General features: G+C 41.1%; 1 protein-coding gene across 9 annotated transcripts in view; it reads left to right on the top strand.

Annotated features, from left to right (window-relative positions):
• The window catches only part of LOC140489423 (RNA binding protein fox-1 homolog 2-like), a 370,713-nt gene that overhangs the window by 171,357 nt on the left and 173,613 nt on the right, over positions 1-25,743 (top strand). The window contains exon 1 of one of the 9 annotated variants that reach the window (XM_072588972.1): positions 7,940-8,040. The exons of the other annotated variants lie outside the window; for them this stretch is intronic. Within the exon in view, the coding sequence (XP_072445073.1) occupies positions 8,020-8,040 (21 nt within the window). The 5' untranslated portion in view covers positions 7,940-8,019. Of the gene's footprint in view, positions 1-7,939; positions 8,041-25,743 lie in introns of those variants that run through there. 9 annotated transcript variants of the gene reach the window in all.

Genomic DNA, 25,743 nt, shown 5'->3' with positions numbered 1-25,743 from the left:
GACTGCAACATACGGAAAGAGACCTCGTTCCATGCCTTATCAATAAGGCTTATGCAGTTGAGGATATTGAAGTGGTCCTTCCAGTACTGAGCAAGGGTCAAATCTGTGTCATTGGTGACCTGGAAACACCTGGCGAACAGAGCCTTCGTATATAATTTTTTGAAATTTGCAATGACATTCTGGTCCATGGGTTGGATGAGAGGAGTGGTGTTGGGAGGAAGGAACTTTACTTTTATTCAAAGTCGTATTCAATGTCCAAGTTTTCTTCCAAATTTGGAGGATGGGCAGGAGCATTGTCCATTACTCGAAGACACTTCAGTGGCAAATTATTTGTTTCAAGATATTCCTTGACAGCTGGTGCAAAAACTTCCGTCAACCATTCCATAAAAATCATTTGCATGACCCCAGCCTTGCTATTGGCCCTCCACATTACCGGGAGTTTAGTCTTCAACACATTATTGTGTTTAAAAACGTGAGGATTTTCAGAGTGGTAGACTAATAGAGGCTTAACCTTGCAATTCCCACTTGCATTCACGCACAATAAAAGCGGTAACCTGTCCTTCAGTGGTTTGTGGCCCGGTAGTGCCTTCTCCTCTTAGGTTATGTAGGTCCTTTTGGGCATTTTCTTCCAGAAAAGTCCAGGTTCATCACAGTTAAAAACTTGATGTGAGACATAACCTTCATCTTCGACAAACTTATTGAATTCCTTCACAAAGTCCTCTGCTGCCTTTTTGTCCGAACTAGCTGCTTCTCCATCCCTTATTGCACTATGGACTCCAGTTCGTCGACGAAATTTATCAAACCAGCCTCTGCTGGCTTTAAATTCTTCAACGCTAGCAGTACTTGTACTCAGCGGTGTCGCCAACAAATCACGGTGAATATGTAGAGCCTTCTCGCAGATTATAGTCTCGTTAACACTATCTCTAGCAAGCTCTTTTTGATTTATCCAAACTAATAATAATTTTTCAACCTCGTCTGACAAGTTAGGCCTTTGCTTCGTTAAAATCGTCACTCCTTTAGCCATGTCAGTTGCCTTTAGTGCCTCTTTGTTCCTTAGGATAGTACAGATAGTCGATTTCGCCATGTCGTATTTAGCTATTATTTCCTCCTTCATTTCTACAGTAATACGTTTAGGCTTCTTAACACCACTATCACTGCCACTTTTCACTTTCTTGGGAGCCATAATGAGGGCTAATTTAATGAAAAAAACAAAAAAAAAAGAGTGCTTGGCCGTTCACAGCGCGCGCGCGCCAAAGATGAACTGAATGAGATCACACGGGGCCCCGAGAGCTTTTGCATTCAAAGCACGCGTAGAAAAGCTGAACAATGACAATGAAACCATGCGCTTTTTGCGTTCGTACCTCGAATTTCGTACGTACTTTGAAGCAAAATTTTACTTATAATCCTGTTCGTAAACCGATTTGTTCGTGAGCGGGGTCGTTCGTATGTCGAGGCGCTACTGTATACCCATTCAGTAGAAAGTTTGTGTTATCCAAATAATGTCCACAATTTGTTGATCACATTATAGCTAATTTGTGCTGATGAAACGTGCGTTATAGCAGAGCGACCTGTACTGGAAAACTCTGAGTCTATCATGAGGTACAGACCATCAGCTGAGACTCTTAATATAGTGCAGTTTGTGCAACAATGGAGGTTGAATCCGGTAACATAGAACAGCATCACAAATCAATTGTCTCATATACTTTGTTACCTTCTATAACATACAAAGAAAATTGGGCCATGTTATGAATGCTGACTGCAGGTTTTCTTGGTAAATAAAATTTTATCGCAGTGTTGAGTTTTGCCAGGAACACCATCTTGCAAATAAAGGGTTCTTTGCCAAAGGGTTCTTGGCAATCCTTTGGTTTGGGTGCCTTGTACTTATTAATAAGGCTGCTGTGTACTATCATTAGGCGAAAGTGAGGACTGCAGATGCTGGAGATCAGAGCTGAAAATGTGTTGCTGAAAAAGCGCAGTGGGTCAGGCAGCATCCAAGGAGCAGGAGAATCGACGTTTTGGGTATGAGCCCTTCAGGAATGAGGAAAGTGTGTCCAGCAGGCTAAAAAGGTAGGGAGGAGGGACTTGGGGGAGGGGCGTTGGAAATGCGATAGGTGGAAGGAGGTTAAGGTGAGGGTGATAGGCCGGAGTGGGGGTGGGGGCGGAGAGGTCTGGAAGAAGATTGCAGGTTAGGAAGGTGGTGCTGAGTTCGAGGGTTGGGACTTAGACAAGGTGGGGGGAGGGGAAATGAGGAAACTGGAGAAATCTGAGTTCATCCCTTGTGGTTGGAGCCGCAAGGGATGAACTCCGATTTCTCCTGTTTCCTCATTTCCCCTCCCCCCACCTTGTCTCAGTCAAATCCCTCAAACTCAGCACCACCTTCCTAAACTGCAATCTTCTTCCTGACCCCTCTGCCCCCACCCCCACTCTGGCCTATCACCCTCACCTTAACCTCCTTCCACCTATCGCATTTCCAACGCCCCTCCCCCAAGTCCCTCCTCCCTACCTTTTATCTTAGCCTGCTTGGCACACTTCCCTCATCCGTGTACTATAATTACTATTGTACTATAAGGTAATTTTTTTTGTGTCATGCAGTTGCAAAATAAAGTTTATACAGAATTATTTTTTCTTTCCGTACTTCACCGAGGAATGGATTCCTCAGGTCTTGTTCCATTTGGGGTCAGGCTTCATTTGTGGTAGTTACTGATCATCAGCTGCTTTGACAAAGTGTGTTAGGAGGCTGTCTGACTGCTGTGGCACATTGTAGCCTAATTCTGTCTTCTCGGATGCTTTCATTGTTGGGTAATAATTGGAAGCAAAGTTTTCAACTTTAAAAAATCTTTTTCGTCTCATTCATAGCGTTAAAGCTTAATGTCTGACGTTATCTGACTCAGCACCAAAAGACTGAACCTGAAACTTTCCTGTTCTGTGTGGAGAGGTATAGTATCTTAAAACAAAAAATACAGAACTAATAAACCTATGACATTAGCAATGGAAGCTGTAAATCCAATTATATATTGTTCAGTCCCAAGGTAAAAATGTTGACCTCTTCTATTTGTATCTGTCTCTCAGTTTGATTCTGAAACAAAAGTGTAAGCTAGCAATTTACTCTGGCCTTGAAGACACTAACACTAAGAAGTAGAGGCTACCATAGGGCGACTTGTCCAATCACCCCTCTTGCTAATACCAGGGTTAGAAAAAAATAACTGGTTCTTCGGAATTAGCATTTTATAATGCTATACTGATTCTAATTGTAACTCAGTCTAATCTTAAGAAAGATCAGATCTAAAAGTATAATGATTAAAATAATGGGAAACTGAATAGAATGCCAATGTGAAAGAATTGGTGTTCAAGTAGAAATGAAGTAAGGCAGAAATGTTCTGGTTCTAGAGACTGTGGTGATACATTAGTAGGGTACTCACTTTTTGAGCAAGCAAGAAAACAAAATAACTCCTACATTGTGCAGTCTTCACAAATGTCCCATATGAATTCAGTTTTTGAGCTGAACTATTTATATTACTGCATGGACCTATTCAGGAGTTTTTAAAATTCATTCACAGGATAAGGGAGTCACTGGCTAGGTAGCATTTATTGCCCATTCCTAATTGCCCAGAGGGTAGTTAAGAGTCAACCGAATTGCTGTGAGTCAGGAGTCATGTGTATCCCAGACTAGGTAAGGATGGCAGTTTCCTTTGGTGAACCAGATGGGAAAATAAGCACAGGAATAGACCATTTTCACCTCCAAGCCTGGTTTACCTTCCAAATGATTATGGCTGATCATCCAACTGATACCCTGTTCCTCCCTTTTCCCTGAGAACTATATCGAACTCCTTTTTAAATACCATTCAATGTTTTGAGCTTGTGCACTTTCTATGGCAGAGAATTCCACAGGCTTGTTACTCTCTGGTTGAATAAATTTCTCCTTATCCGGTCTTAAGTGGCCTAACAGCTATATCCTTAGACTATAACCCTGGTTCTGGACCCCTCCAGTCATCGCGAACAGCCATCCTGCATTTACCCTGTCCAATCCTGTAAGTGTGTTTTAGGTTTCTATAAGATCCGCCTCCTTCTTCTGAAGTCCAGTGAATGTTGTCTCTCTTCATATATCAGTTCTGCCATCCCAGGAATTTATCTGGGAGACTTTTGTTGTACTCTTGCCATAGCCAGAACGTCCTTACTCAGTTAAGAAGTCCAAAACTGCACATAATATACCAGGTGTGGTCTCATCCCCATACAATTGCAAGATGCAGTTGTAGCAAGGCATCCCTACTGCTGCATTCAAACCCACTCACTATAAAAGCCAATGCACCTGGATATTTACTTTCAGCAACTGGTGTACAAGGACATCCAGGTCTCATTGCACCTTCTCCTTCTCAATCTCACGACTCAAGTAATCCGCCTTCCTGTTTTTGCCACCAAAATGGACATCTCGCATTCAACGCAACATACTTCTTCTGCCATGCGCTTGCCTGAAACAAAATGCCTCAGATCAACTCAATTTCCCTAAGTTTGAGTTAATGAGTATATGTATGTGTTTTGAATGCGCTATCAGAGTGTGGGGTGTTCGTGTAAAACAAATCTGAACTGATATTAGATAGACAGAAGCTAATCCTCTGTGGCTGCCTGTGTCTAACTGAGAGTTGTGTATATCTCTTTTTTTTTTGTCTACCCCATGTTTTTGAGGTAATTTAAATCAGTTGGATACTACATTTGTCCTATGCAAGTATTGTTAATACATTGTCTGCTGAAATATTGTTGATCTTATGATCCTTTCATGATCTTAGGAGTTCCAAAATTACTTTGTAGCCAGTTAATTACTATTGAAATCGAAGGTTTTTCAATAACCTTGAAGCTTGATGCCTTTTATCTCAGGTTAAGGGCAGAGATCGACTGAGTGCCCTAGCTGACTCATTGACGTAACACTCAGTTAAAATTATGTTTTGTCCATGGGCTGTGTTGTAGAGTCATAGAATCATAGAGATATACAGCATGGTAACAGACCCTTCAGTCCAACCCGTCCATGCCGTCCAAATATCCCAACCCAATCAAGTCCCACCTGCCAGCATCCGGCCCATATCCCTCCAAACCCTTCCTATTCATATACCCGTCCAAATGCCTCTTAAATGTTGCAATTTTACAAGCCTTCACCACTTCCTCTGGCAGCTCATTCCATACACGTACTACCCTCAGTGAAAAGGTTGCCCCTTAGGTCTCTTTTATATCTTTCCCCTCTCACTCTAAACCTATGCCCTCTAGTTCTGGACTCCCCAACCCCAGGGAAATGACTTTGTCTATTTACCCTATCCATGCCCCTCATGATTTTGTAAACCTCTATAAGGTCACCCCTCAGCCTACGATGCTCCAGGGAAAACAGCCCCAGCCTGTTCAGCCTCTCTTTATAGCTCAAATCCTCCAACCCTAGCAGCAACCTTGCAAATCCTTTCTGAACCCTTTCAAGTTTCACAACATCTTTCCGATAGGAAGGAGACCAGAATTGCACGCAATATTCCAACAGTGGCCTAACCAATGTCCTGTACAGCCGCAACATGACCTCCCAACTCCTGTACTCAATACTCTGACCAATAAAGGAAAGCATACCAACCGCCTTCTTCACTATCCTATTTACCTGCAACTCCACTTTCAAGAGGCTACAAACCTGCACTCCAAGGTCTCTTTGTTCAGCAACACTCCCTAGGACCTTACCATTAAGTGTATAAGTCCAGCTAAGATTTGCTTTCCCAAAATGCAGCACCTCGCATTTATCTGAATTAAACTCCATCTGCCACTTCTCAGCCCATTGGCCCATCTGGTCCAGATCCTGTTGTAATCTGAGATAACTCTCTTCGCTATCCACTACACCTCCAATTTTGATATCATCTGCAAACTTACTAACTGTACTTCTTATGCTTGCATCCAAATCATTTATGTAAATGACAAAAAGTAGAGGACCTAGCGCCGATCCTTGTGGCACTCCACTGGTCACAGGCCTCCAGTCTGAAAAACAACCCTCCACCACCACCCTCTGTCTTCTACCTTTGAGCCAGTTCTGTATCCGAATGGCTAGTTCTCCCTGTATTCCATGAGATCTAACATTGCTAACCAGTCTCCCATGGGGAATCTTGTCGAACGCCTTACTGAAGTCCATATAGATCACATCTACTGCTCTGCCCTCATCAATCCTTTTTTGTTACTTCTTCAAAAAACTCAATCAAGTTTGTGAGACATGATTTCCCACACACAAAGCCATATTGACTATCCCTAATCAGTCTTTGACTTTCCAAATTACATGTACATCCTGTCCCTCCGGATTCCCTTTGACAACTTGCCCACCACCGAGGTCAGGCTCACTGGTCTATAGTTCCCTGGCTTGTCTTTACTGCCCTTCTTAAACAGCGGCACCACATTTGCCAACCTCCAGTCTTTCGGCACCTCACCTGTGACTATCGATGATACAAATATCTCAGCAAGGGGCCCAGCAATCACTTCTCTACCTTCCCATAGAGTTCTAGGGTACACCTGGTCAGGGCCTGGGAACTTATCCACCTTTATGTGTTTCAAGACATCCAGCACTTCCTCCTCTGTAAAATGGACATTTTGCAAGATGTCACCATCTATTTCCCTACATTCTATATCTTTCATATCCTTTTCCACAGTAAATACTGATACAAAATGCTCATTTTCCCCCATTTTCTGCGGCTTCATACAAAGGTACATCTGATCTTGCTGATCTTTGAGGGGCCCTATTCTCTCCCTAGTTACCCTTTTGTCCTTAATGTATTTGTAAAAACCCTTTGGAGTCTCCTTAATTGATGACGCTGCACGCTGTTCATCCATACACCAGAATTGTTTTATTTTGTGTCCTTGTATCAGACACACTAATCCAGCATTTATACAAACGTCTGCATTTCTTGAATGCAGACAATATTGTTGGCACTTTAAAAGAAACAGATGCTAAGCAGAAGTGGAAATTCCAGCTGTGGGCACGACTTAAAGACAGACCTGTCATTGTGGAGAAAATGGAAGTTGGATATAGTGTTTGTGATGTGAAATGTAAAGCTCAATTCTAATTCTTGCTATCTTTAAAGTTCTTGAAAGATACTGTGCTGGAAAATAAATTCCACTTAAGCAACAAATGTGCGGATTTGTTGCTGTCTTTTATTTTGTTTCCATTATCTTCCTCTATTTCATGGATTGACCAGGAGAATCTCCTTTTAGTGGACAATAGATCATAGAATCAGTAGAATTCCACAGTGTGGAAGCAGGCCATTTGGCCAATTGTGTTTACACCAACCCTCTGAAGAGCATCCCACCTAGACCCACCTCCCTACCCTATCCCTGTAACCCTGCATTTCCCATGGCTAATTCACCTAAACTACACATCCCTAGACACCAAATGCCAATCCATCTAACCTCCCAGGTGGTAGTTGATATGGTGACTTTCAACTTAAACCAAAGACCTGAAGTCCGGTATTTGATTTCTGATCTGTATTGATGTAGTTGTTCCCAGTAAAGTTGATGGCACTACAGTTGACTTCAGCACCAGATGCTATAATGGTTAGTGCTGACCTACTTCATATCCTACGCTTATAACATGAAGGAAACCACTGAGATTAATCTTTGACGGGCATTTTGTGTCTAAGGAATTAGATTGCAATCTTAAGGAAAATAAGGAAGAATGTTCAGGGGACGGGGGAAAACGTCAAAAAAAAAGCCAGGTACAAATTTTTTTTTTGAAAAGTCATCACTGGAACAGTTGTTTTAACTCAGGTTCTCAGCCCCACCCAGCTTCGTTTCTCTCCAACAAAAAGCGCGCACAGGTTGTGTGAGCTGCTGTTGTGCCAGTCAGAAATTCCCTTCAGGCTGAACTGTTGCTCAGCAGCACAGGTAGGGTGGAAGGGAGAGAGGGTTGTACCTAAAAACGAGGCAGGAAACGAGAGTAATCCTTTCAACCGACCTTCTTTCATGTGTGCGTATAGTTGGATGACTTTGTGGTTGCCATAATTGAGTGAGAATTCATTCAAAATGCAAATGATGTACCTTTGGGTAAGTTTGTTTATGGTCTGAAAGGTTCCTCAAAGTTTGAAGCGGTTTATGGTGAAGGTATGATAGGTTTCAGTGAGTGTTTGTGGTTTAGGCAGTGATGCTGACTATAAGAACAATAATATCAGTGATTCAAATGACAACAGATATGGGAGTGTCAGAAATAGCATATGGTCATAGAAATTATGCATCATTTGGTGTGCCCCTTTGATTTTTTTTTGTATATAGCAAAACTGTTGAAAAACTAAGAATTGTAGAGATTTCTGGTGCAGAATTATTATCCATAAATGTGCTGTTTGAGATTTTTCCACAACATGAAAGATCACTGTGAAAGATCACAAATGTGATCCATTAACACTGTCCCTTCACAGATACTACCAGGTCTGCTGAGTCTTTCCAGCATTTTCTGCTTTGTTTTCAGCTTTACAGCATGCAATATTTTGCTTTTGAATGTGTTTTGCATGTTTTTTTGTGAAAACTTTGTTGTGTGTCTTGACTGAAATGTTACCTGTAGGTAGTGTTGGGTGGGGGGTGAGGATGGTGTTTGGAAATGAGAATATCTAGCCTTTTCAATGTTTTTAGTTTTTCCTTTTTGATTATCTCATTAGTTTGTTTGGCAGGAGTGGCTCAGGGAGACACTGCGGATTTCTCCCTCTCTGTTGGGGAAGCACTTTACCTCTGCGCACTGCTGCCTTCGCTGTACACCACAGCTGTGCTCAGGAGCCAGGACACCTGGGGACTTGTATTCACAGACATGTGGTCCTGCTACCTTGTCAAAGTGCTCACTGGACTGTGCTAATTCATTTTGTTATATGTACTGCATTTTAGTGGTTAGTGTTATTTTGAAATTTATGTTGTGTTCAGTACTGAATTAGAAATTCTGGTTCCAGCTTTACTCGACAAAATAGATTGGTGAGAACAAGGGTTAAGTGATCCCTCCAGTTTAGGATAAACCAGCAGATGCCAAATGCTTTTCTTCCTTCCCCAGAAGAAGATTTGAGAGACTTAAGAGAGAGCTCAGCAATAAAAAGATAATTCTCAGACACTAGTTTGAAAAATTTGATGGTCACTTTACTTGACCCATTGTTTGCAAAGTCTGCAACTGGAACTTCCAAGCTGTGACCATATGATTGGGATTTTCATTCAGTGTGTTTGCTCCACACTTTTTCTACCTAAAGGAATGGTGAGCTCTTGATTGAATAAAAGTGAGTTAAAAATGGAAGAATATCAATTTACTGTGGCACTCTTGCTTAATCTGAAGGAGCTAGTTCAGTTGCTCACTGTAATTTTATTAAACAGATGAATTGATTGGAAAGAGATTTTCACCAGCAAGGTGTGCCTTGCATTCCAACAAGTACTGATTATTTAAGGTGGTTACATCACAGAACTCTCAGAACTTGATTTGATCTGATTTACAAAAAAAAAAGTCTGTTCAGGAGTATTTTCCTTCTATCAGTGGTCAGAGTTTTGTTCATTTACTTTTCAGAGACAAGGTTTATGTGTGCAAAAAGACAAGTATAGAAAAATTATTTGCTCATCCTAAATAGATCTTAAAACCTTCGGAACTAAATATTTTTTGTGTTTGGAAACCACTTGTAAGGATTCTTTCACTCAAAATTAAAGAATAATCACGTTCACACTTGTAAAATGGGGCCAGAAGTATTTATGAAATAAGGCTTGAATATTAGTGTTGAGCAGCCTGTGCACTGTTGCAACATGCCACCTTGGCAAACATGAGTATTGCCTGAGGTATCGCTTCATCATTTTTACACAGAATAGTCTTTAGATTCTAATATTATAACACGGCTGCTTATTGAATGCAAATATAGAACTGGAAGATCCTCGGCTCAAATCTTAGTCCACGTTTCCAGATTTTAGTTTGGGTACTGTAATTGGTTGCAGTACTCTAATGAAAGAGAGAATTCAACTCTGGTTCTTATCCCTGCTTCCCTGCTGTACTGTGACATCTGTGAACAGGTGCTGTGTTGTGACTAGGGCGAATGAAATATTTTTGTCTTCATCTAAAATAGCTTGAGTTGAAATGGAAACTGGTCTTTCTAGTTAGCTTCCAATGTGGAGGTTAGGAAGGGATTGTCTTTGGTAAGCAAACTCCACAAATTGCTGTACCTGAATTTTAGGCTAATTAAAATATACGTTGCTACAGTCTTTACAAATTTTTGAAGCTTTGGTATAAAGTGTGTTGTACCAAATGTTTTCATGTGAGTGATTAAGTTTGAACCCTCTAAAACAAAAATTAAATCTGAAAGATGAAAATAAAAATCACTAAAACTACTCAGCACGTCAGGCAGCATCTAAAGAGTATGGGTTGTTCTGCTTTAATGTGTGTTTCGTTAATGAGAGTTTGCTGTAACACGATTGATGAATTGGGGACACTGTTTCTAAAGTGCAAACTTATAAAATCTGTGTTGGCTGTAACGCGATTACATATACTGTAGCCAAAATTGCAGATGACAAAAAAAAATGTTGGGAAGGCAAGTGCTGAGGATGGTGTGCTGACTCTGCAGAGGGATGTACGTTAAGTGATGGCAGATATGCCAGGAATGTAATGGGGGAGAATATGAGATAATGCACTCTGGAAAGCTCTGGAACAGAGGGATTTGGGAGGCCTCCCAAAAGCTAGCATCCAAGTTCAGCAGGTAATAGGGAAGGCAAATGGCAAGTTAGCCTTTTTCAAAGGGTTAGAATATTAAAAATAAGGAGGTTTTGATAATACTGTACAAAAGCACTTGTAAGACTACTACTGGATTACTGTGAACAGTTTTGAGTGCCTAATCTAAAGAAAAACGTATTGACGTATACTTCCAGAGAAGGTTCACTCGACTGATACCAGGTATGGGAGAAACTGAGGACTGCAGATGCTGGAGGTCAGAGTCAAAGTGTGGTGCTGGAAACGCACAGCCAGTCAGACAGCATCCATGGAGCAGGAGAGTCGACATTTCAGGAATAAGTTCTACACCAGGAATGAAGAGCTTATGCTTGAAACGTTGACTCTCCTGCTCCTTGGATGCTGCCTGACTGGCTGTGCTTTACCAGGGCCACACTTTTTGACTTTGATACCAGGTATGGAGGGACTGTCATATGAGGAGAGGTTGAGTAGATTGGGCTTGAACTCATTGGAATATGGAAGAATGAGAGACACATCTACCCTGTCAAGTCACCTGTTATGTAGAAAGGATGCTCGCCCTTGTGGACATGTCTAGGACTAGAGAGCATAATCCCAGCAGAAGTGTTGCACAATTAAGATGGCGGTAAGGATGAATTTCTTCTTTCAGAGGGTCTTGAATCTTTGGAATTCTTTACCATAGAGAGCTGTTGAGACTGAGTCAATAAGAATGTAGAAAATAGAACAGTGCAATACAGGAACAGGCTCTTTGGCTCATCATGTCTGTGCCAGCCATGATGCCATTCTAGACTAATGCCATCTGTCTGACAGTGATCTGCATTGCTTTATTTCCTGCCTGTTTATGTGTCTGTATAAATGCCTCTTAAACATTGCTGTTGTATATGCTTCTACCACCTCCCCAGCAATGCCTTCCAGGCACCTATTATCCTCTTTTTTTTTTAAAAAGAGCTGGTCTCACGCATCTCCTTTAAATTTGCCTCCCTCACCTTGAACCTGTGTCTCCTAATATTTGATATTTCCACATTGGAAGTATTAGGTATATTCAAGGCTGAAATGGACCTATTCAATCAGTAACCTAGGTCATGGGGAAAGACAGAAAGGTGGAGTTGGGGGTAATCAGATGAGCTCTGATCTCATGAGTGGCTGAGTGGGCTGAGGAGTCTACTTCTGTTCCCAACCTCTAATGGTGTTATAAATGTCTTGAAGCTTATTGTTCCTGAATGAAAGGGGCTCAATTCTCCAGAACTTACATTCATTCTGCAAAATATGTTCGGCAAGTAAAATTCAGTAGGTCTGGCAATATTCATGAGGAAGAGCCAGCATTCCTGTTTCAGGTTAATGGTTTTCCATCTGAACTCGGAAGCTGCAGATCATGCTTTTATACTGAATAATAAATCTCTGTGAAGTGGTTACCTGATTATGAATTTGGTTTTACCAGAATACAGCAGGCCACATTAAATATTCTGGAAGAGAGCCCTACCTGAAGATTTGACCCATAGGGTCCTTCTGTTTTTCTGATATTCATTTGCTGTGACAGTGAGGCAAGACAGGGTGCTAATGAAATAATGTCAGAATTTTTTGTCCTTCAGTCTCTGCTTATGGTATTAACTCCTGTGTGGTGATGTTGTGTAATGGACTTTCTTGAATTTACACCAGGAATTGGTCAGCTTCTGATGATTTTGTCTGATAAAAGCACAGTATAAATGACTGACCCCTGGAGAAGGCTTTATGTAAGCTGGCACTGTTCTTTTAAAATAATATTGCTGGCTGCTGAGAAACAGGCTAAATACTGAATCTAACTTGAATGAAATGTAGGTGGCACTTGTGCCCATTGTTTCCCACTCAAAAACCACCTCCTTTGGTGTTCCTTTGCCACCAATAACACCACTTTTTTCGATTGCTGCATCATTGCCAAAGTTATAATGCTGTTACTTAGATCTGTTCTGTTAAGAGAGAGGGGAAAAAATGGAGCGGATCAGAAAAATGAGCATCAGCTTGGAGCCAACTGAGTGTGGAATTGTAAGTGGCAGAAGCAGCTTCCTGTAATCTGCCTGTTTATTGACCAGCCAGTTGAGCTTAATCCCATTAGGAAGGAACTGGAATGTTTCATCGTACTAATCTATGATTAACTCTGCCTAGCCTGTTTCTACGGAAGCCTCTTTAACCTTGTTTAAATAAAGATTAAAGTTAAGAGATTACAAAGAACCATTTGCATCTGCATTTCTTGAAGCACTTCTTACCTAAATATTATATGTAATGTTTTTAACTGCTATAGAAGAATGCAGTTTTAAAACCTCCATAAGGTGGTGAAGGTTCATACTGCTAGTTGCCAATATAATGAATTTTGGGGTTGTTTGGAGCAACTTGTGCGGAGAATACAAAAATAAGCATGTGATTCCTTGATTAGGATTGCCTAACATTCCTGGATATCCAATCATATGATTTTCAATCACTTGACATTTGATCATACTGTATTTGCCGACACTTTAGAAACATTGTTGCAGCAATCATAAAATTTAACTCAGATAGCTACATCGTCCCTGTGTATATTTAGACTTTGCTCCTGATTTTGCCTCAGATGTTGGTAACATGAGAGTTAATGCTTGTGATAAAGCAAAAAATGCTACAAAGATATCTTTAGGAAGTTGCTTTTGTCTTAGTGAACACTCAGGGTCTATTACCTGAGATATCTAAATTACCTTTCATAATATGGAAAGCTGCTGTTAGTTGTTCATGCTCTGCAATTTCATTGCGCTGCTTGTTGTTAGAGCAGGATTAACATTCTTGGCTACTACTTCAGCTACTGCTGAAAATGTGTTGCTGGAAAAGCACAGCAGGTCAGGCAGCATCCAAGGAGCAGGAGAATCGACGTTTCGGGCATGAGCCCTTCTTCAGAAAATTCCTGAAGAAGGGTTCATGCCCGAATCGTAGATTCTGCTGCTCCTTGGATGCTGCCTGACCTGCTGTGCTTTTCCAGCAACACATTTTCAGCTCTGATCTCCAGCATCTGCAGTCCTCACTTTCCCCTACTACTTCAGCTAAGTGCTCATCGAAGCACTTAAACTGCAAACTGATTATTGCAGGTGAACCCTGATTGGTCAGATTTCTGCTAGTGAGGCTGAAAAAATTTCTTGTTTCGAACCAAATTCATTCAGCAGCAAGTGCAATAGTGAACATTTGTTTTGGTTATTGTTAAAATAAAAGTGACAAGATTAATGTACTGATTTGTAAAGGTGGAAAAATTGTCAAATTTCAATGGAGCTGTGCTTCCAAAGGTGGGTGTTTTCTGCACTACAACTATCTTTCACTGAGACGACCACTGGCATTAGAAGGCTGCTCCGGAAAAATTGTTCTTTTTATAATTTAGACTTAACAGGGCTAAGAAGAATCTGACCTTTCCAAACTGGCTACTGATTTTCCCAGGAATAAGTTTAGATTTTCTGTACAATTTAAAATCTTTTTTGGAATGTATCATTTTCTTAAGTCATTGAAAACTTAGTTGAGATCTCTTTTAAATGTATACTTTTAACTATCTACTTATTCTCTTGTCACCAGAGTGGCTGTTAAAGTAAGTAAATTCACAGGCAGGATGTGAGGAGCCATTTCTGTGGTGCTCACCTCATTAAAATGGATGGACAATAGCCTAGCAATGTGCTCTGAGTAGGAACGCCAATCATTATGTCTCAGAATTGTAGAATTATTTATGTTAAGATATGAACAAGGATTCAAGAGATTTAATTTCTGTATCTCTTGGCCTTTGATGTGTGGAAGTGCAAGAGTGCAAGTGAAGAGTGCAATATCCTTCATCCCAGATTGTCTGGTGCAGTGCTTGGGAACCCAGCCCTCTATTTCAGGAGACTCTTGGACTATTCCAGGAACTATTTAGCAACCTTACTTTGGCATTCTTATGTAGCTTTTACATTATCTGAGTTTGTAGGTGAATGACCGAACTGCATTGCTGAACGTTTATAATTTTTAAAAAATCTATTTAATCGATTTCTCTAATCAACCTGTTCAGAGATGTTATTTTACTCCTTTGGAACAGATGGGACTTGAACCTGGGCCTCCTGGTCCATGGATAGGGACACTACCTCTGCACCACAAGAGGACAATGTCCATGTTTATAATGTGTATCAATTTGTTGGAAACATTCTGAATCTGTGCATGCATGAATAGCTTTTTTTGTAAACAACTGCTTGTCTGAACTAATAACATGCTGCCTGCAAAAGCCTTAATTTCTTTCATAAGCCACCAAAGAGCTGAACCTGGCACCAGATGTTCAATGGTTAATGTAGGGAGCTTCATAAGGCATTAAGAGGTGAGTGACAACCAAGTTAAGAGGTGCCTCATATTGGGGATTGAACATACAGCCATAATTTAGTGGCCTACTTGTTGAACAGGATTTAACAATGCCTCTAGATAAATGTCCCCTTTTTATTTGATTCACTCAATCCTTTTCTTCACTTCTTTGCAGACATCAGTACAATAAATAGCTTTAAATTAGTCTTGTTCACTTTGTGGTATGCGTTTAAGTGAATGCTACAGAGCAAGTGACCTTTTTATATAAACAAACTTGTGTATGCTATAAATAGGATGTGATGGCTAGCTGTGCACTATAACTTGTCAGTCTCTTGAGTGGATATGCAATGTGTAAGAGATTAAATTACTTCAGTTATCTGGTCAGCTTCACTTAAAGGAATGAAAGTCCTGTTTCATGACTGCTCATTATACACACATCCAGTATAAACTTCTAAAGCAACTTGTCCATATATGTGTATTGTTATAGTACAAAGCGTGCCTATTTTGGGCAGAGGACAATGAAATGTCCACTTTATTCACGTGAAAAAGAGTTCATCTATGCAGTTCAAGAACGTTTACATGGTGCAAATTATTCCCTGGTTTGTAAACTCATTTCAAAAGGTTTGCATAATAGTGCTACCCATCTTTATTGAAAAATTAAAATGAGAAAATTAAATATACACCGAAATCGTGGACAGTTTTCTAATTTACAATATTTTCTAATCATGTTATGACACACCTCTGGAGTAGGTGGGACTTGAACCCAGATCTTCTAGCGCAGAGGTGGGGACACCACCACTGCACCTCAACAGCCTTCTACATTTTGAAGGAGCACAGACAGTATTGTTAATAATAAAAAAAGAAACAGTTGGCAATTATGGATTGCCCATCAGGCAGTGAGGATCTTGACCTGAGCTTGTTTTCCTATCCTATACATGACCAAATTTGGAGAGCAGTATTGAAGGCCTGAGCTGGCACAAAAGTGCCCATTAAATATAGGCATTGAATAGGATACAGCAGGAAAATTTGTTCCCGATGATGGAAGAAAGTATTTTATTGGATAGAAGATGATAAAAAATATGGAATTCTATCCCATGACATCGAGGATGAAGAAAATAGAAAAATTCAAAATGGACATGCAAATATTAGGTAAGAATATTGTAGGCATAAAGAGCAAAAATCACTAAGTGGACTGAGGATAAATCAGCTGTGATCTACCTTAATGACGGAGCAGGCTTGTGGGACTGAGAAGCTTCATGTTCCTGTGCTTGCTTTAGTTTGTACTCTGGATGATTTGTTTTCCAAATCTCATTGACAAAATTATTAATAATTAAATCCAATGGTCGTATGGCTTTTAAAGATGCTTTTCCAGATGCCTTAAAGGAATGCGTACAGTTCAGCTGTTTCAAGACTGCAGGTAGATGATTGCCAATGTGAGAAAATCCAGGGAACAATATAAAATATGTTTGACAGCAATTGGTATCTCCATATACAATAGGCATAGACTCAGAATGAGGATCCTGCTTTCAGACATCCGTTTTTTGAAGACTACATTCAGCTTAACAAGGAACATTTAAATTGGGAAGTTTTTTTCTCTGAAAGTTATTAGTCTGTGGAATTCTGTTCTCTAAATGCCTCTAAATAGAGGTGGTCATTGAATATTTTAAGTTTAAATTAGATAGATCCTTGATTGACTAGACACTCAGTATAGGAAAGTAGGGGCCAATCAGATTAGCCATAATATTCTCAAGAACGATGTAATGAAGTCACTAGTTAGAAAGTGGAGTAATTTCACCTCGCATCATGATGAGCATCATTGTTTTGGAGTTTTGCACTTCATTCCATACGAACTTTGGAAGAAGTTGGAGGGTATGCTCTGAGTGGGAGAGGAGGTTTGGCTAACATTTGTGCCTGGGTTATTGACAGTTACAAAAGGTGATGAAGAAGTCTAATGGAATATTGGCCTTCATATCTAGAGGACCGCAGTACAAGAGATTAGAGTCACAAAAAGGTTTGATTTAAGCACACTTTGTATTACCGTAAACATGGAAAGATATTTTGGCCTTAGAGTTTAGTGGAGATTTGTTGGAATGATGCCTGAATGCTATGGATTAAATTGTTTAAAAAAAGAGGTTGCACAAGACCAGGGTTGTATATCCAGACATTGAGAATAATTAGGGACAATTTGATTAAAGCTTTCAAGATATTAAGGGATGTGGTGGACAAAACCTGCTTTTGCTGGTTGGGGAATCTAGCCTAAATACAGAGGAACCTGGATTATCCAAACGACACGGCTGGGGAGTATTTTGTTCAGATAATCAAATGCCAGATAATACAGTTTATCCAAGCATTGGGACCTTGCGATCTTGTCCAGATAATCTGAAATGTGGATAATCGAGGTTCCTCTGTATTAGCACCAGACCTTTCAGGCATGATGTTTAGAAACATTTCTACATCCACCGTATAGGAGATGGTCAGAACACCCTTCCAAAACAACATTTGATGTTGAGTGGGTTGGACGTCACCAGAGATTGATTAACAGAAATTTGTCAAAGGTATTCAGGAACATGAAATAAAGGTGGGTATGTGGAAGCAGGTTACAGGTCAGCCATGATCTCATTGAATGGTGGAACAGATAGAAGGGGCTAAATGGGCTCCTCTTGTACTTAAGTAGGATGTAGTAAATTAGTGACCCCTCATCTGTCTGGAAGCTACTAATTCTTGATTAGGTTATACTCCAAAGGTGATAGTTATCCTTCGTAACTTGATTTGAGGGCAGTATGACCTTAGTCTTGCATACACACCCATCCCATTTAAAAACACACGCTACTTTAGAATGGGAATTGTTCATGAATTCAAACTGATTGTGAATCCTGACCCAACCAAACGCCACCCCAAAAAAAAACCTTGGCTTTTGAGGTGAATTGTCCAGTGACAACCAAGGTCCTGGCCAGCCCGTTGAGTGCTAATAGGCATTAAATCTTGGGATCTTGCTGACTGTATGAGTTGGTTACACTCCTGCTTTATCATAAGGAAGCAGTTAATTACTTGCATGAAATACAAAAACTTTCAGCAGGTTATGCAATTATAATATTGATTTCACACATTACTCACTAGTCTTCTCCATTCAGGATATTCAGAGTGACAGTAGACTCAGTGCTGAGCACTGTTCTAGTAGTGTAAAATGTTGGCACCATAGAAAATGAAGATAGTTATTTTTAATTCATGATTATAAGAGCTTTTCTTGTGTTGTGACTAACTAGCAACAGAAGTTGTATAGCTAGTCAAACCTGTTTCCAGGTCATTATCTGCACTTTCATATCATCAAACAAACTCCGAAGACCTTCATGTGGTATTCTGATTTTTTTTCTATATTCATTCATAGGAGGTGGGCGTCGCTGGCTGGAAACATTTATTGCTCATCCCTAATTTGCCCAGAGGACAGTTAAGAGACAACCACATTGCTGTGGGTCTGGAGTCACATGTAGTCCAGACCAGGTGAAGCTGGCAGTTTCCTTCCCTAAAGGACATTAGTGAACCAGATGGGTTTTTCTGACAATCAACAATAGATTCATGACCATTGTTAGATCCTTAATTCCAGATAGTTATTGAACGAATAGGATAAATAGAGAAAGTCTTTTCCCTGGGGTGGGGGACTCCAGAACTAGATGGCATATGTTTAGGGTGAGAAGGGAAAGATATAAAAGAGACCTAAGGGGCACCTGTTTCATGCAGAGGGTTGTGAGGGTATGGAATGAGCTGCCGGAGGAACTGGTGAAGGCTGGTACAACTGCAGCATTTAAAAGGCATCTGGATAGGTATAGGAATAGGAAGGGTTTAGAGGAATATGGGCCAAGTGCTGGCAAATGGGACTAGATTAGGTTAAGATATCTGGTCGGCATGGATGAGTTGCACCAAAGGGTCTGTTTCCGTGCTGTACATCTCTATGATTCTAATTCAAATTCCATTATCTATTACAGCAGGATTTGAATCTGGGTCCCCAGAACATTATCTGGGTCTCTGGTTAACAGTCCAGCAATAATACCTAATGCCGCCCCCTTTTACTACAATCAACAATGGTTTCATGGTCATTGACTGATATTTGTTTCCAGATTTTTATTAAATTCAAATTTCATCATCAGTGATGGTGGGATTTAAATCCGTGTCCCTAGAACAATACCTGGGTCTCTGAATTCGGGGAGATGACTGCCTAGTGGTGTTATTGCTGACTGTTATTCCAGAGATGCAGGTAATGTTTTGGGGAAAAAGGTTTGAATCCCACCATGGCAAATGGTGTAATTTAAATTTAATAAAATCTGAAATTAGAATTTAATGATGACCATGAAACCATTGTCAAATGTCAGGAAAACCCATCTAGTTCACTAATGCTCTTTAGCAAAGGATATCTGCCATCCTTAACTGGTCTGAGACATTAAAAAACTGCAGATGCTGGAATTCAAAATAGAAAGGAGGCTGGAAGAACACAGCAAGCCAGGCAGCATCAGGAGGTGGAGAAGTCGACATTTCGGATGTAACCCTTCTTCAGGACTGGGGGTGGGTGTGAGGGGAGCTGCAGATAAAGGGGTGGCAGGGGCAGGGTGGTGAAGTGGGGATAGGTGGAGACTGGTAGATGGTGCAACCTGGTTGGCCAATGGGAAGAATGAATCCGGTTGGTGGTAGAGGGGAGTGGAATGGTGGGAGGGGCTGGAAAGGGAGGTTATTTGAAATTGGAGAACTCAGTGTTGAGTCCTCTGGATAGTAATCTGCCCGGGCAGAAGATGAGGTATCGTTCCTCCAATTTGCGGTATGGTTTGTTGTGGCAATGGAGGAGGCCGAGGGTGGTCATTTTGGAAAGGGAGTGGTTGGGGAATTGAAATGGGCGGTGACTGGGAGGTCTGGTCGGCTCCTGCTGCTTGGCCGCAATGCTTGGTGAACTGTTCCCTAAGTTTATGTTCGGTCTCCCTGGTGTAGAGCCAGGTCTGGCCTACATGTGACTCTTGACTCACAGCAATGTGGTTGACTCTTAACTGCCCACTGGGCAAATTAGAGATGGACAATAAACGCTGGACTAGCCAGTGACGTCCTCACACCATGAATGAATAATAACAATAAGTATGGAAGTTAGCTCACTGAGCTGGAAAGTTTGTTTTCAAGTGTTTTGTCACCATGATTAGGTAAGAACATGAACATAAACTAGCCACTAAAAGACACGACCCACTATCACTAGTTTCTCTACTTACAGACAAAGAAAGACACCACTTTGACTGGGACAATACACACATCCAATGACAGGTGAAACAGAGACATGCACGAGAATTCTTAGAGGCATGGCATTCTAACCAGAACTCCATTAATATAAAGGCATCAATTTAGATCCTATCTACCTTCCCTTGGGGAAAGAAACAGGAAATGACATCACCCACCTTAAGAAACCATGACCTAAAAATAGAGAGGTGGGACATACCATCAACGCTTCACCACAGACACACTCACTGATGATGTTACCTAGTCATGATAATGAAACATCTGAAAGCAAACCTTCCAGCTCAGTGAGCTAATTTACATACTCAGCATCAACCTGACCCACACATCATCATAAAAATTGCGAATAATAACAATGAATCACTAGTTCAGCCATGAAACCACTACATCCCCACCTCTCCTCTTAATAAGTATAGACGTGCACAGACAAATTACTGTCACTAGGCTAGTTTGCAGATATTTTGGATAACTATATGTATGTGCAGTGATGTTTCTTCATTTCTAACTGAACTAATGAATATTTCTGTGGGACGAAGGCTGACTTGGAAACCTGGTCATAACATGCCAATTACACGATGCCTCTCTTGCATATGGTACATATTTTTAGTGCCCAAGGTTACATCCTCCACATGGAATTAACCTCATTGTTGTACTTTTCAACCAAAGCTTTAGCAAGTGCAAAGGCCTGCTTCAGTGCGTCTTTGACTGGAATTCTGTTGGCTGAAGTATACAGGGCAAGCGGACAGGTCTGTTGATCATTCTTGCTCTGTGCTGCTGCCAGCATGTCTCACCAATCTGAATTATTTCATTGCCAATTTTTTTTTCCCTGAGGGATTACATGAGTAATAAACATCAGCTGCTTTCAGCCCAAATTAGGGAATTCCATTTGTCAAAGCTGGAGTCTGGAATCTGATTAGAGTTGATACAGTGACTGCAAAAAGGCCACGTGGACAAAAAATACTTACAAATGTTTCGATTACTTTTTTATACAAGAATAATAACGCAGTAGAAACAGCGTCTGTGTTTATGCCCATGATCTAACATCTGGGAAATGCCCAATGTTAGCCACATCTTGGTGAGGATGAAAATAAAGAGGCAGAGGAGATGTTTAATCACATGAGAGGGAATGACGACGAAGCACTTCTTTTTCAAGTAACTTTATTGTGCAACTCCCAATGGCTTATACAGAAACTGAAAATAGGTTGCTATCTCCAGACAATAATATCATTGGGGAAAGATGAGTGTTTGCAATACATATCTAAATTGGGTTTAGTGAACAGCTAATGATCTAAGGAAAGGGAGAAAGTAAAATGAATCTATTCACAAAGTGCATTTCATTGCCTTGCCATGTTCCAACGTACCTTACTGTCTGTCGGTATTTTTGAATTGCAGTCAATGTCCTAATATAGGATGTTAGTAATTTACACAGACTGTCTCAAACAACAATGAGAAATGAGTGGATGATCTAGTTTTGGGGAGGGGGGGGGGGGGGGGGTGCTGGTCGACTGCACTGGGAGAAATTTACTGAAGGTTGCAGTCTACCTGATTATCTCGACCTGAATTTTAAAAAGGCACTTGGAGTAGATCTGATTCATAAGCTGCCACCTGATTGGATGGATGGCGAGACAGATAGAGTCATAGAGATGTACAGCATGGAAACAGACCCTTCGGTCCAACAGACCCTTGTGGTCATACCGACCAGATATCCCAACCAAATCTAGTCCCACCTGCCAGCACCCGGTCCATATCCCTCCAAACCCTTCCTATTCATATACCCATTCAAATGCCTCTTAAATGTTGCAATTGTACCAGCCTCCTCCACATCCTCTGGCAGCTCATTCCATACACGTGCCACCCTCTGCATGAAAAAGTTTCCCCTTGGGTCTCTTTTATATCTTTCCCCCCTCACCCTAACCTATGCCCTCTAGTTCTGGACTCTCCAATCCCAAGATGCATTGCTGAGAGGCAAGCAACAAAGGGCAGTAGGTGCTTGAGTGTTAGAAAGGAATATACAGAGTTAAATTTCTACCTTAACTAATAAAGGTAAAGTTTTAGTGGCAACAGTGTCTTGATTGGTAACTCTGTTACTTCTCTACTGACACAGTTTTGGATTTAAGCACCACTGCAAGAGTTGAGCACAGAAATCAAGATTTTCATTGTAGCTTAGTCCCGGTCTGCCACCCTAAGTGGATGTAAAGGATTCCACCACATTATTGTGAAGAAGAACAGAGAGAAGATGTTTGTCAGTTTTTAGCTAATCAAGTTACTGAAATAGGTTATCTGGCGATTATCATATTGCTGTTTTGATAAAGCTTGTGTAGTGCAAATTGGCTGCCTTGTTTCCTTTGGTACCACAGTGGTCACACTTCAAATGTATTTTGGCTATTAAGTCAGTCGTCTGGTAGTTTTGAAAAGTGTGGAGTCATCAAAGTTTTTTTCGTAAAGCTTTGAAAAGTAGATATCACAAAGGCTGCATTTCTTTGCTCCCCATTACTATTTGTAAAGAGCTAGTTAGTAATTAGCAAGCCCATTAACTGATTTGCTAAGCTACTTTAGAGAGCTCCATCAATGAAACAAAGAAAATGGAAGCAGGAGAAGGCCATTTGGACCTTTGAGCACCCTGCGCCATTCAGTATGATTGTGGCTGATCATCCATTTCAGTACCTGTTCCCACGTTCCCCTGATACCCTTTGATCCATTTATCCCTAAGAACAATATCCAAATCCTTAAAAACAGTGTGTTGGCTTCAAATGCTTTCTGTGGCAGAGAGTTCCAAAAGTTCAGCACTGTCTGGGTGAACTACTGCAATCCATTTGCTGTGGGTAGACCCATAACTCCATTAGGTAGGGATGTCTAGTACTTTACCCAGATACATTGAACAGAGATATATTTACCCCTCAGGATGATGTGCAGCTTGGAGCCAAAGCTACAGGGGATGGTGTTCCTACAGAACTATCCTTGGCCTTCTAGATGGTCATGGTTTTCAAAGGTGCTATCTAAAGAGCCTTGGAGATTTCTGTAGTGCATCTTGCAGATGGTATACACTGCTGCTACTGAGTGTTGGTAGTGGAGGGAGTGAATATTTGTGGATGTGGTGCCATTCAAGCAGTCTGCTTTGTCCTGGAAGATTTCAAGCTTCTTAAACGTTGTTGGAGCTGCACTCATCTCAATGGATATGGGAAGTATTTGATCACAGTCCTGACTTTTGCCTTGTAGATGGTGGATGTGCTTTGGGAAGTCTGAAAGTGAGTTATTCACTGCAAGATTGTAATGTAGGCTATACCTCTAGTTGAATGATTTGCTTTTGTACTGTAAATTTTCTACATATGGTCTAGGCCATGTAGAAATGATAAGTTCTTTACTACGATAACTTTGTTAATAATTCCTTCTTGAACTAACCTCTAAATGATATTGTAAGAATTGGTATCAAGCCAGCAATATGGAAAATTGTCCAGGTAAGCCATGGCCACAAAAAGGACAAATCCAAACTGGCTAAATGCAGTCCCATCAGTCTGCTCTTAACATCAGCACAGTCAAGGCAGGTGTTGTCAATATTGTTATCAAGTGGCATTTAGGCAGAGATAATCGACTCACTGGTGCACAGTTTAGGTTCCAGCTGGGCCACTTAGTTCCAAAACTCATTGTACTATTGGTCTACAAATGGACAAAAGAGCTGAACTCCAGAGAAGATGAGTAAAGTGATGAAGGTGTCATCAACAGTGCTATCAAACAACACCTGATCAGTGACGCCTCGTTTGGGTTCCGCCAGGGCCACTCAGCTCCTGACCTCATTGCAGCCTTAGTTAAAACATGGACAAAAGAGCTGAATTCCAGAGGTGAGGTGAGAGTGACAGCCCTTGACATCAAGGCTGCATTCAACTGAGAGTAGCATCAAGGATTCCTCATAAAACTGGAATCAATGGGTATCGGGGGCAAACTCTCCACTGGTTGGAGTCATACCTGACAGACATGAAGATGGTCATAATTGTTAGAGGTCAGTTATCACAGTTCCAGGACATCTCTGCAGGAATTCCTCAGGGTAGTGTCCCAGGCCCAACCAATTTCAGCTGCTTGATTAATGATCTTCCCTCCCTCCATAAAGTCAGAAATGGGGATGTTTGCTGATGGTTGCATAATTGTTCAACACTGTTCGCAACTCCTCAGAAACTGAAGCAGTCCATGTTCAGATCTAACGAGATCTGCACAATACCTAGGCTTGGGCTGACAAGTGGCAAGTAACATTCACTCCACTCAAATGTCAGGTTACAGCCATCATCAATAAGCAAGTATCTAATGGTGTTACCATCATTGAATCCCCCACAATCAAAATCCTGGGGGTTAATATTGACCAGAAACCCAACTGGACTCATCACATAAACACAATGGCTACAAGAGCAGGTTAGAGGCTAGGAATACTGTGGTGAGTAACTCACCTCCTGACTCCCCAAAGCCTGTCCACCATCTCCAAGGCACAGGTTAGGTGTGTGATGGGATACTCCCCACTTACCTAGATGAGTGTAGCTCCAACAACACTCACGAAGCTCGACACTCTCTAGGACAAAGCAGCCTGCTTGATTACTCATCCACTCCCTCTACCCTCAATGCTCAGAAGTAGCACTGTACCATCTACAAGCCGTGCTGCAGAAATTCAACAAAGATTCTCTTCCAAACACATGACCGCTTCCATCTAGAAGGAGAAGGGCAGCAGATATCTGGGAGCGCTACAACCTTCAAGTTCCCCTCCAAGTCACTCACCATCCTGACTTGATAATATGTCACTGTACCTTCTCTGTCGCTGAGTCAAAATCCTAGAATTTCCTCCCTCATGGCATTGTGGGTCAACCCACAACAGGTTCAAGAAGGCAACTCACCACCACCTTCTCAAAGACAACTAATGACAGGCAATAAAAGTTGGCCAGCCAGTGACATTCTGCAAATGAATAAATACATTTTTAAAATATTAAGAATGAGAGGTTGGTGCCCTTGACATCAAGGTGGTCTTTGACACAGTAGCATGAAGGAGCCTCAGCAAAACTGCCCCCTCAAATCAGTGTGAGTTCAAGGGAAAATATTCTCCTGGTTGGAATCATGAACCTAATACAAAAGATGATGGTTGTGGTTATTAGAGACCAATCATGTCTGTGCCGGGAGATCACTGCAGAAGTTCCTCAGGCTGCTGTTCTCAGTTCAAACATCTTATCTGCTTCATCAATGACATCGCCTCCATCATAAGGTCTGAAGTAGGATGTGCCCTGATAATCGCACGGCATTTATTACAATTTTCAGTTTCTCAAATATGAAGCAGTCCCTGTCCATATGCAGCAGGTCCTGGACAGCATCAGGTTTTGGCTAATGAGTGGTCATATTTCAGAAAATACAAAATGAATACATTCAACAAGGGAGGGGCCGCCATCATAGTGATTGTAACAAAGTTAAATCTAGTGTCAAACTTCAGAAAAAAGCGTAATGTAAAAATAGCTGGCAGAATATTGGGCAGTATG

This window comes from Chiloscyllium punctatum, chromosome 18, assembly GCF_047496795.1.
Source record: "Chiloscyllium punctatum isolate Juve2018m chromosome 18, sChiPun1.3, whole genome shotgun sequence".
NCBI lineage: Eukaryota > Metazoa > Chordata > Chondrichthyes > Orectolobiformes > Hemiscylliidae > Chiloscyllium > Chiloscyllium punctatum.
The sequence above is the reverse complement of the archived record's forward strand: the minus strand, read 5'-3'. Positions and strand labels throughout refer to the sequence as shown.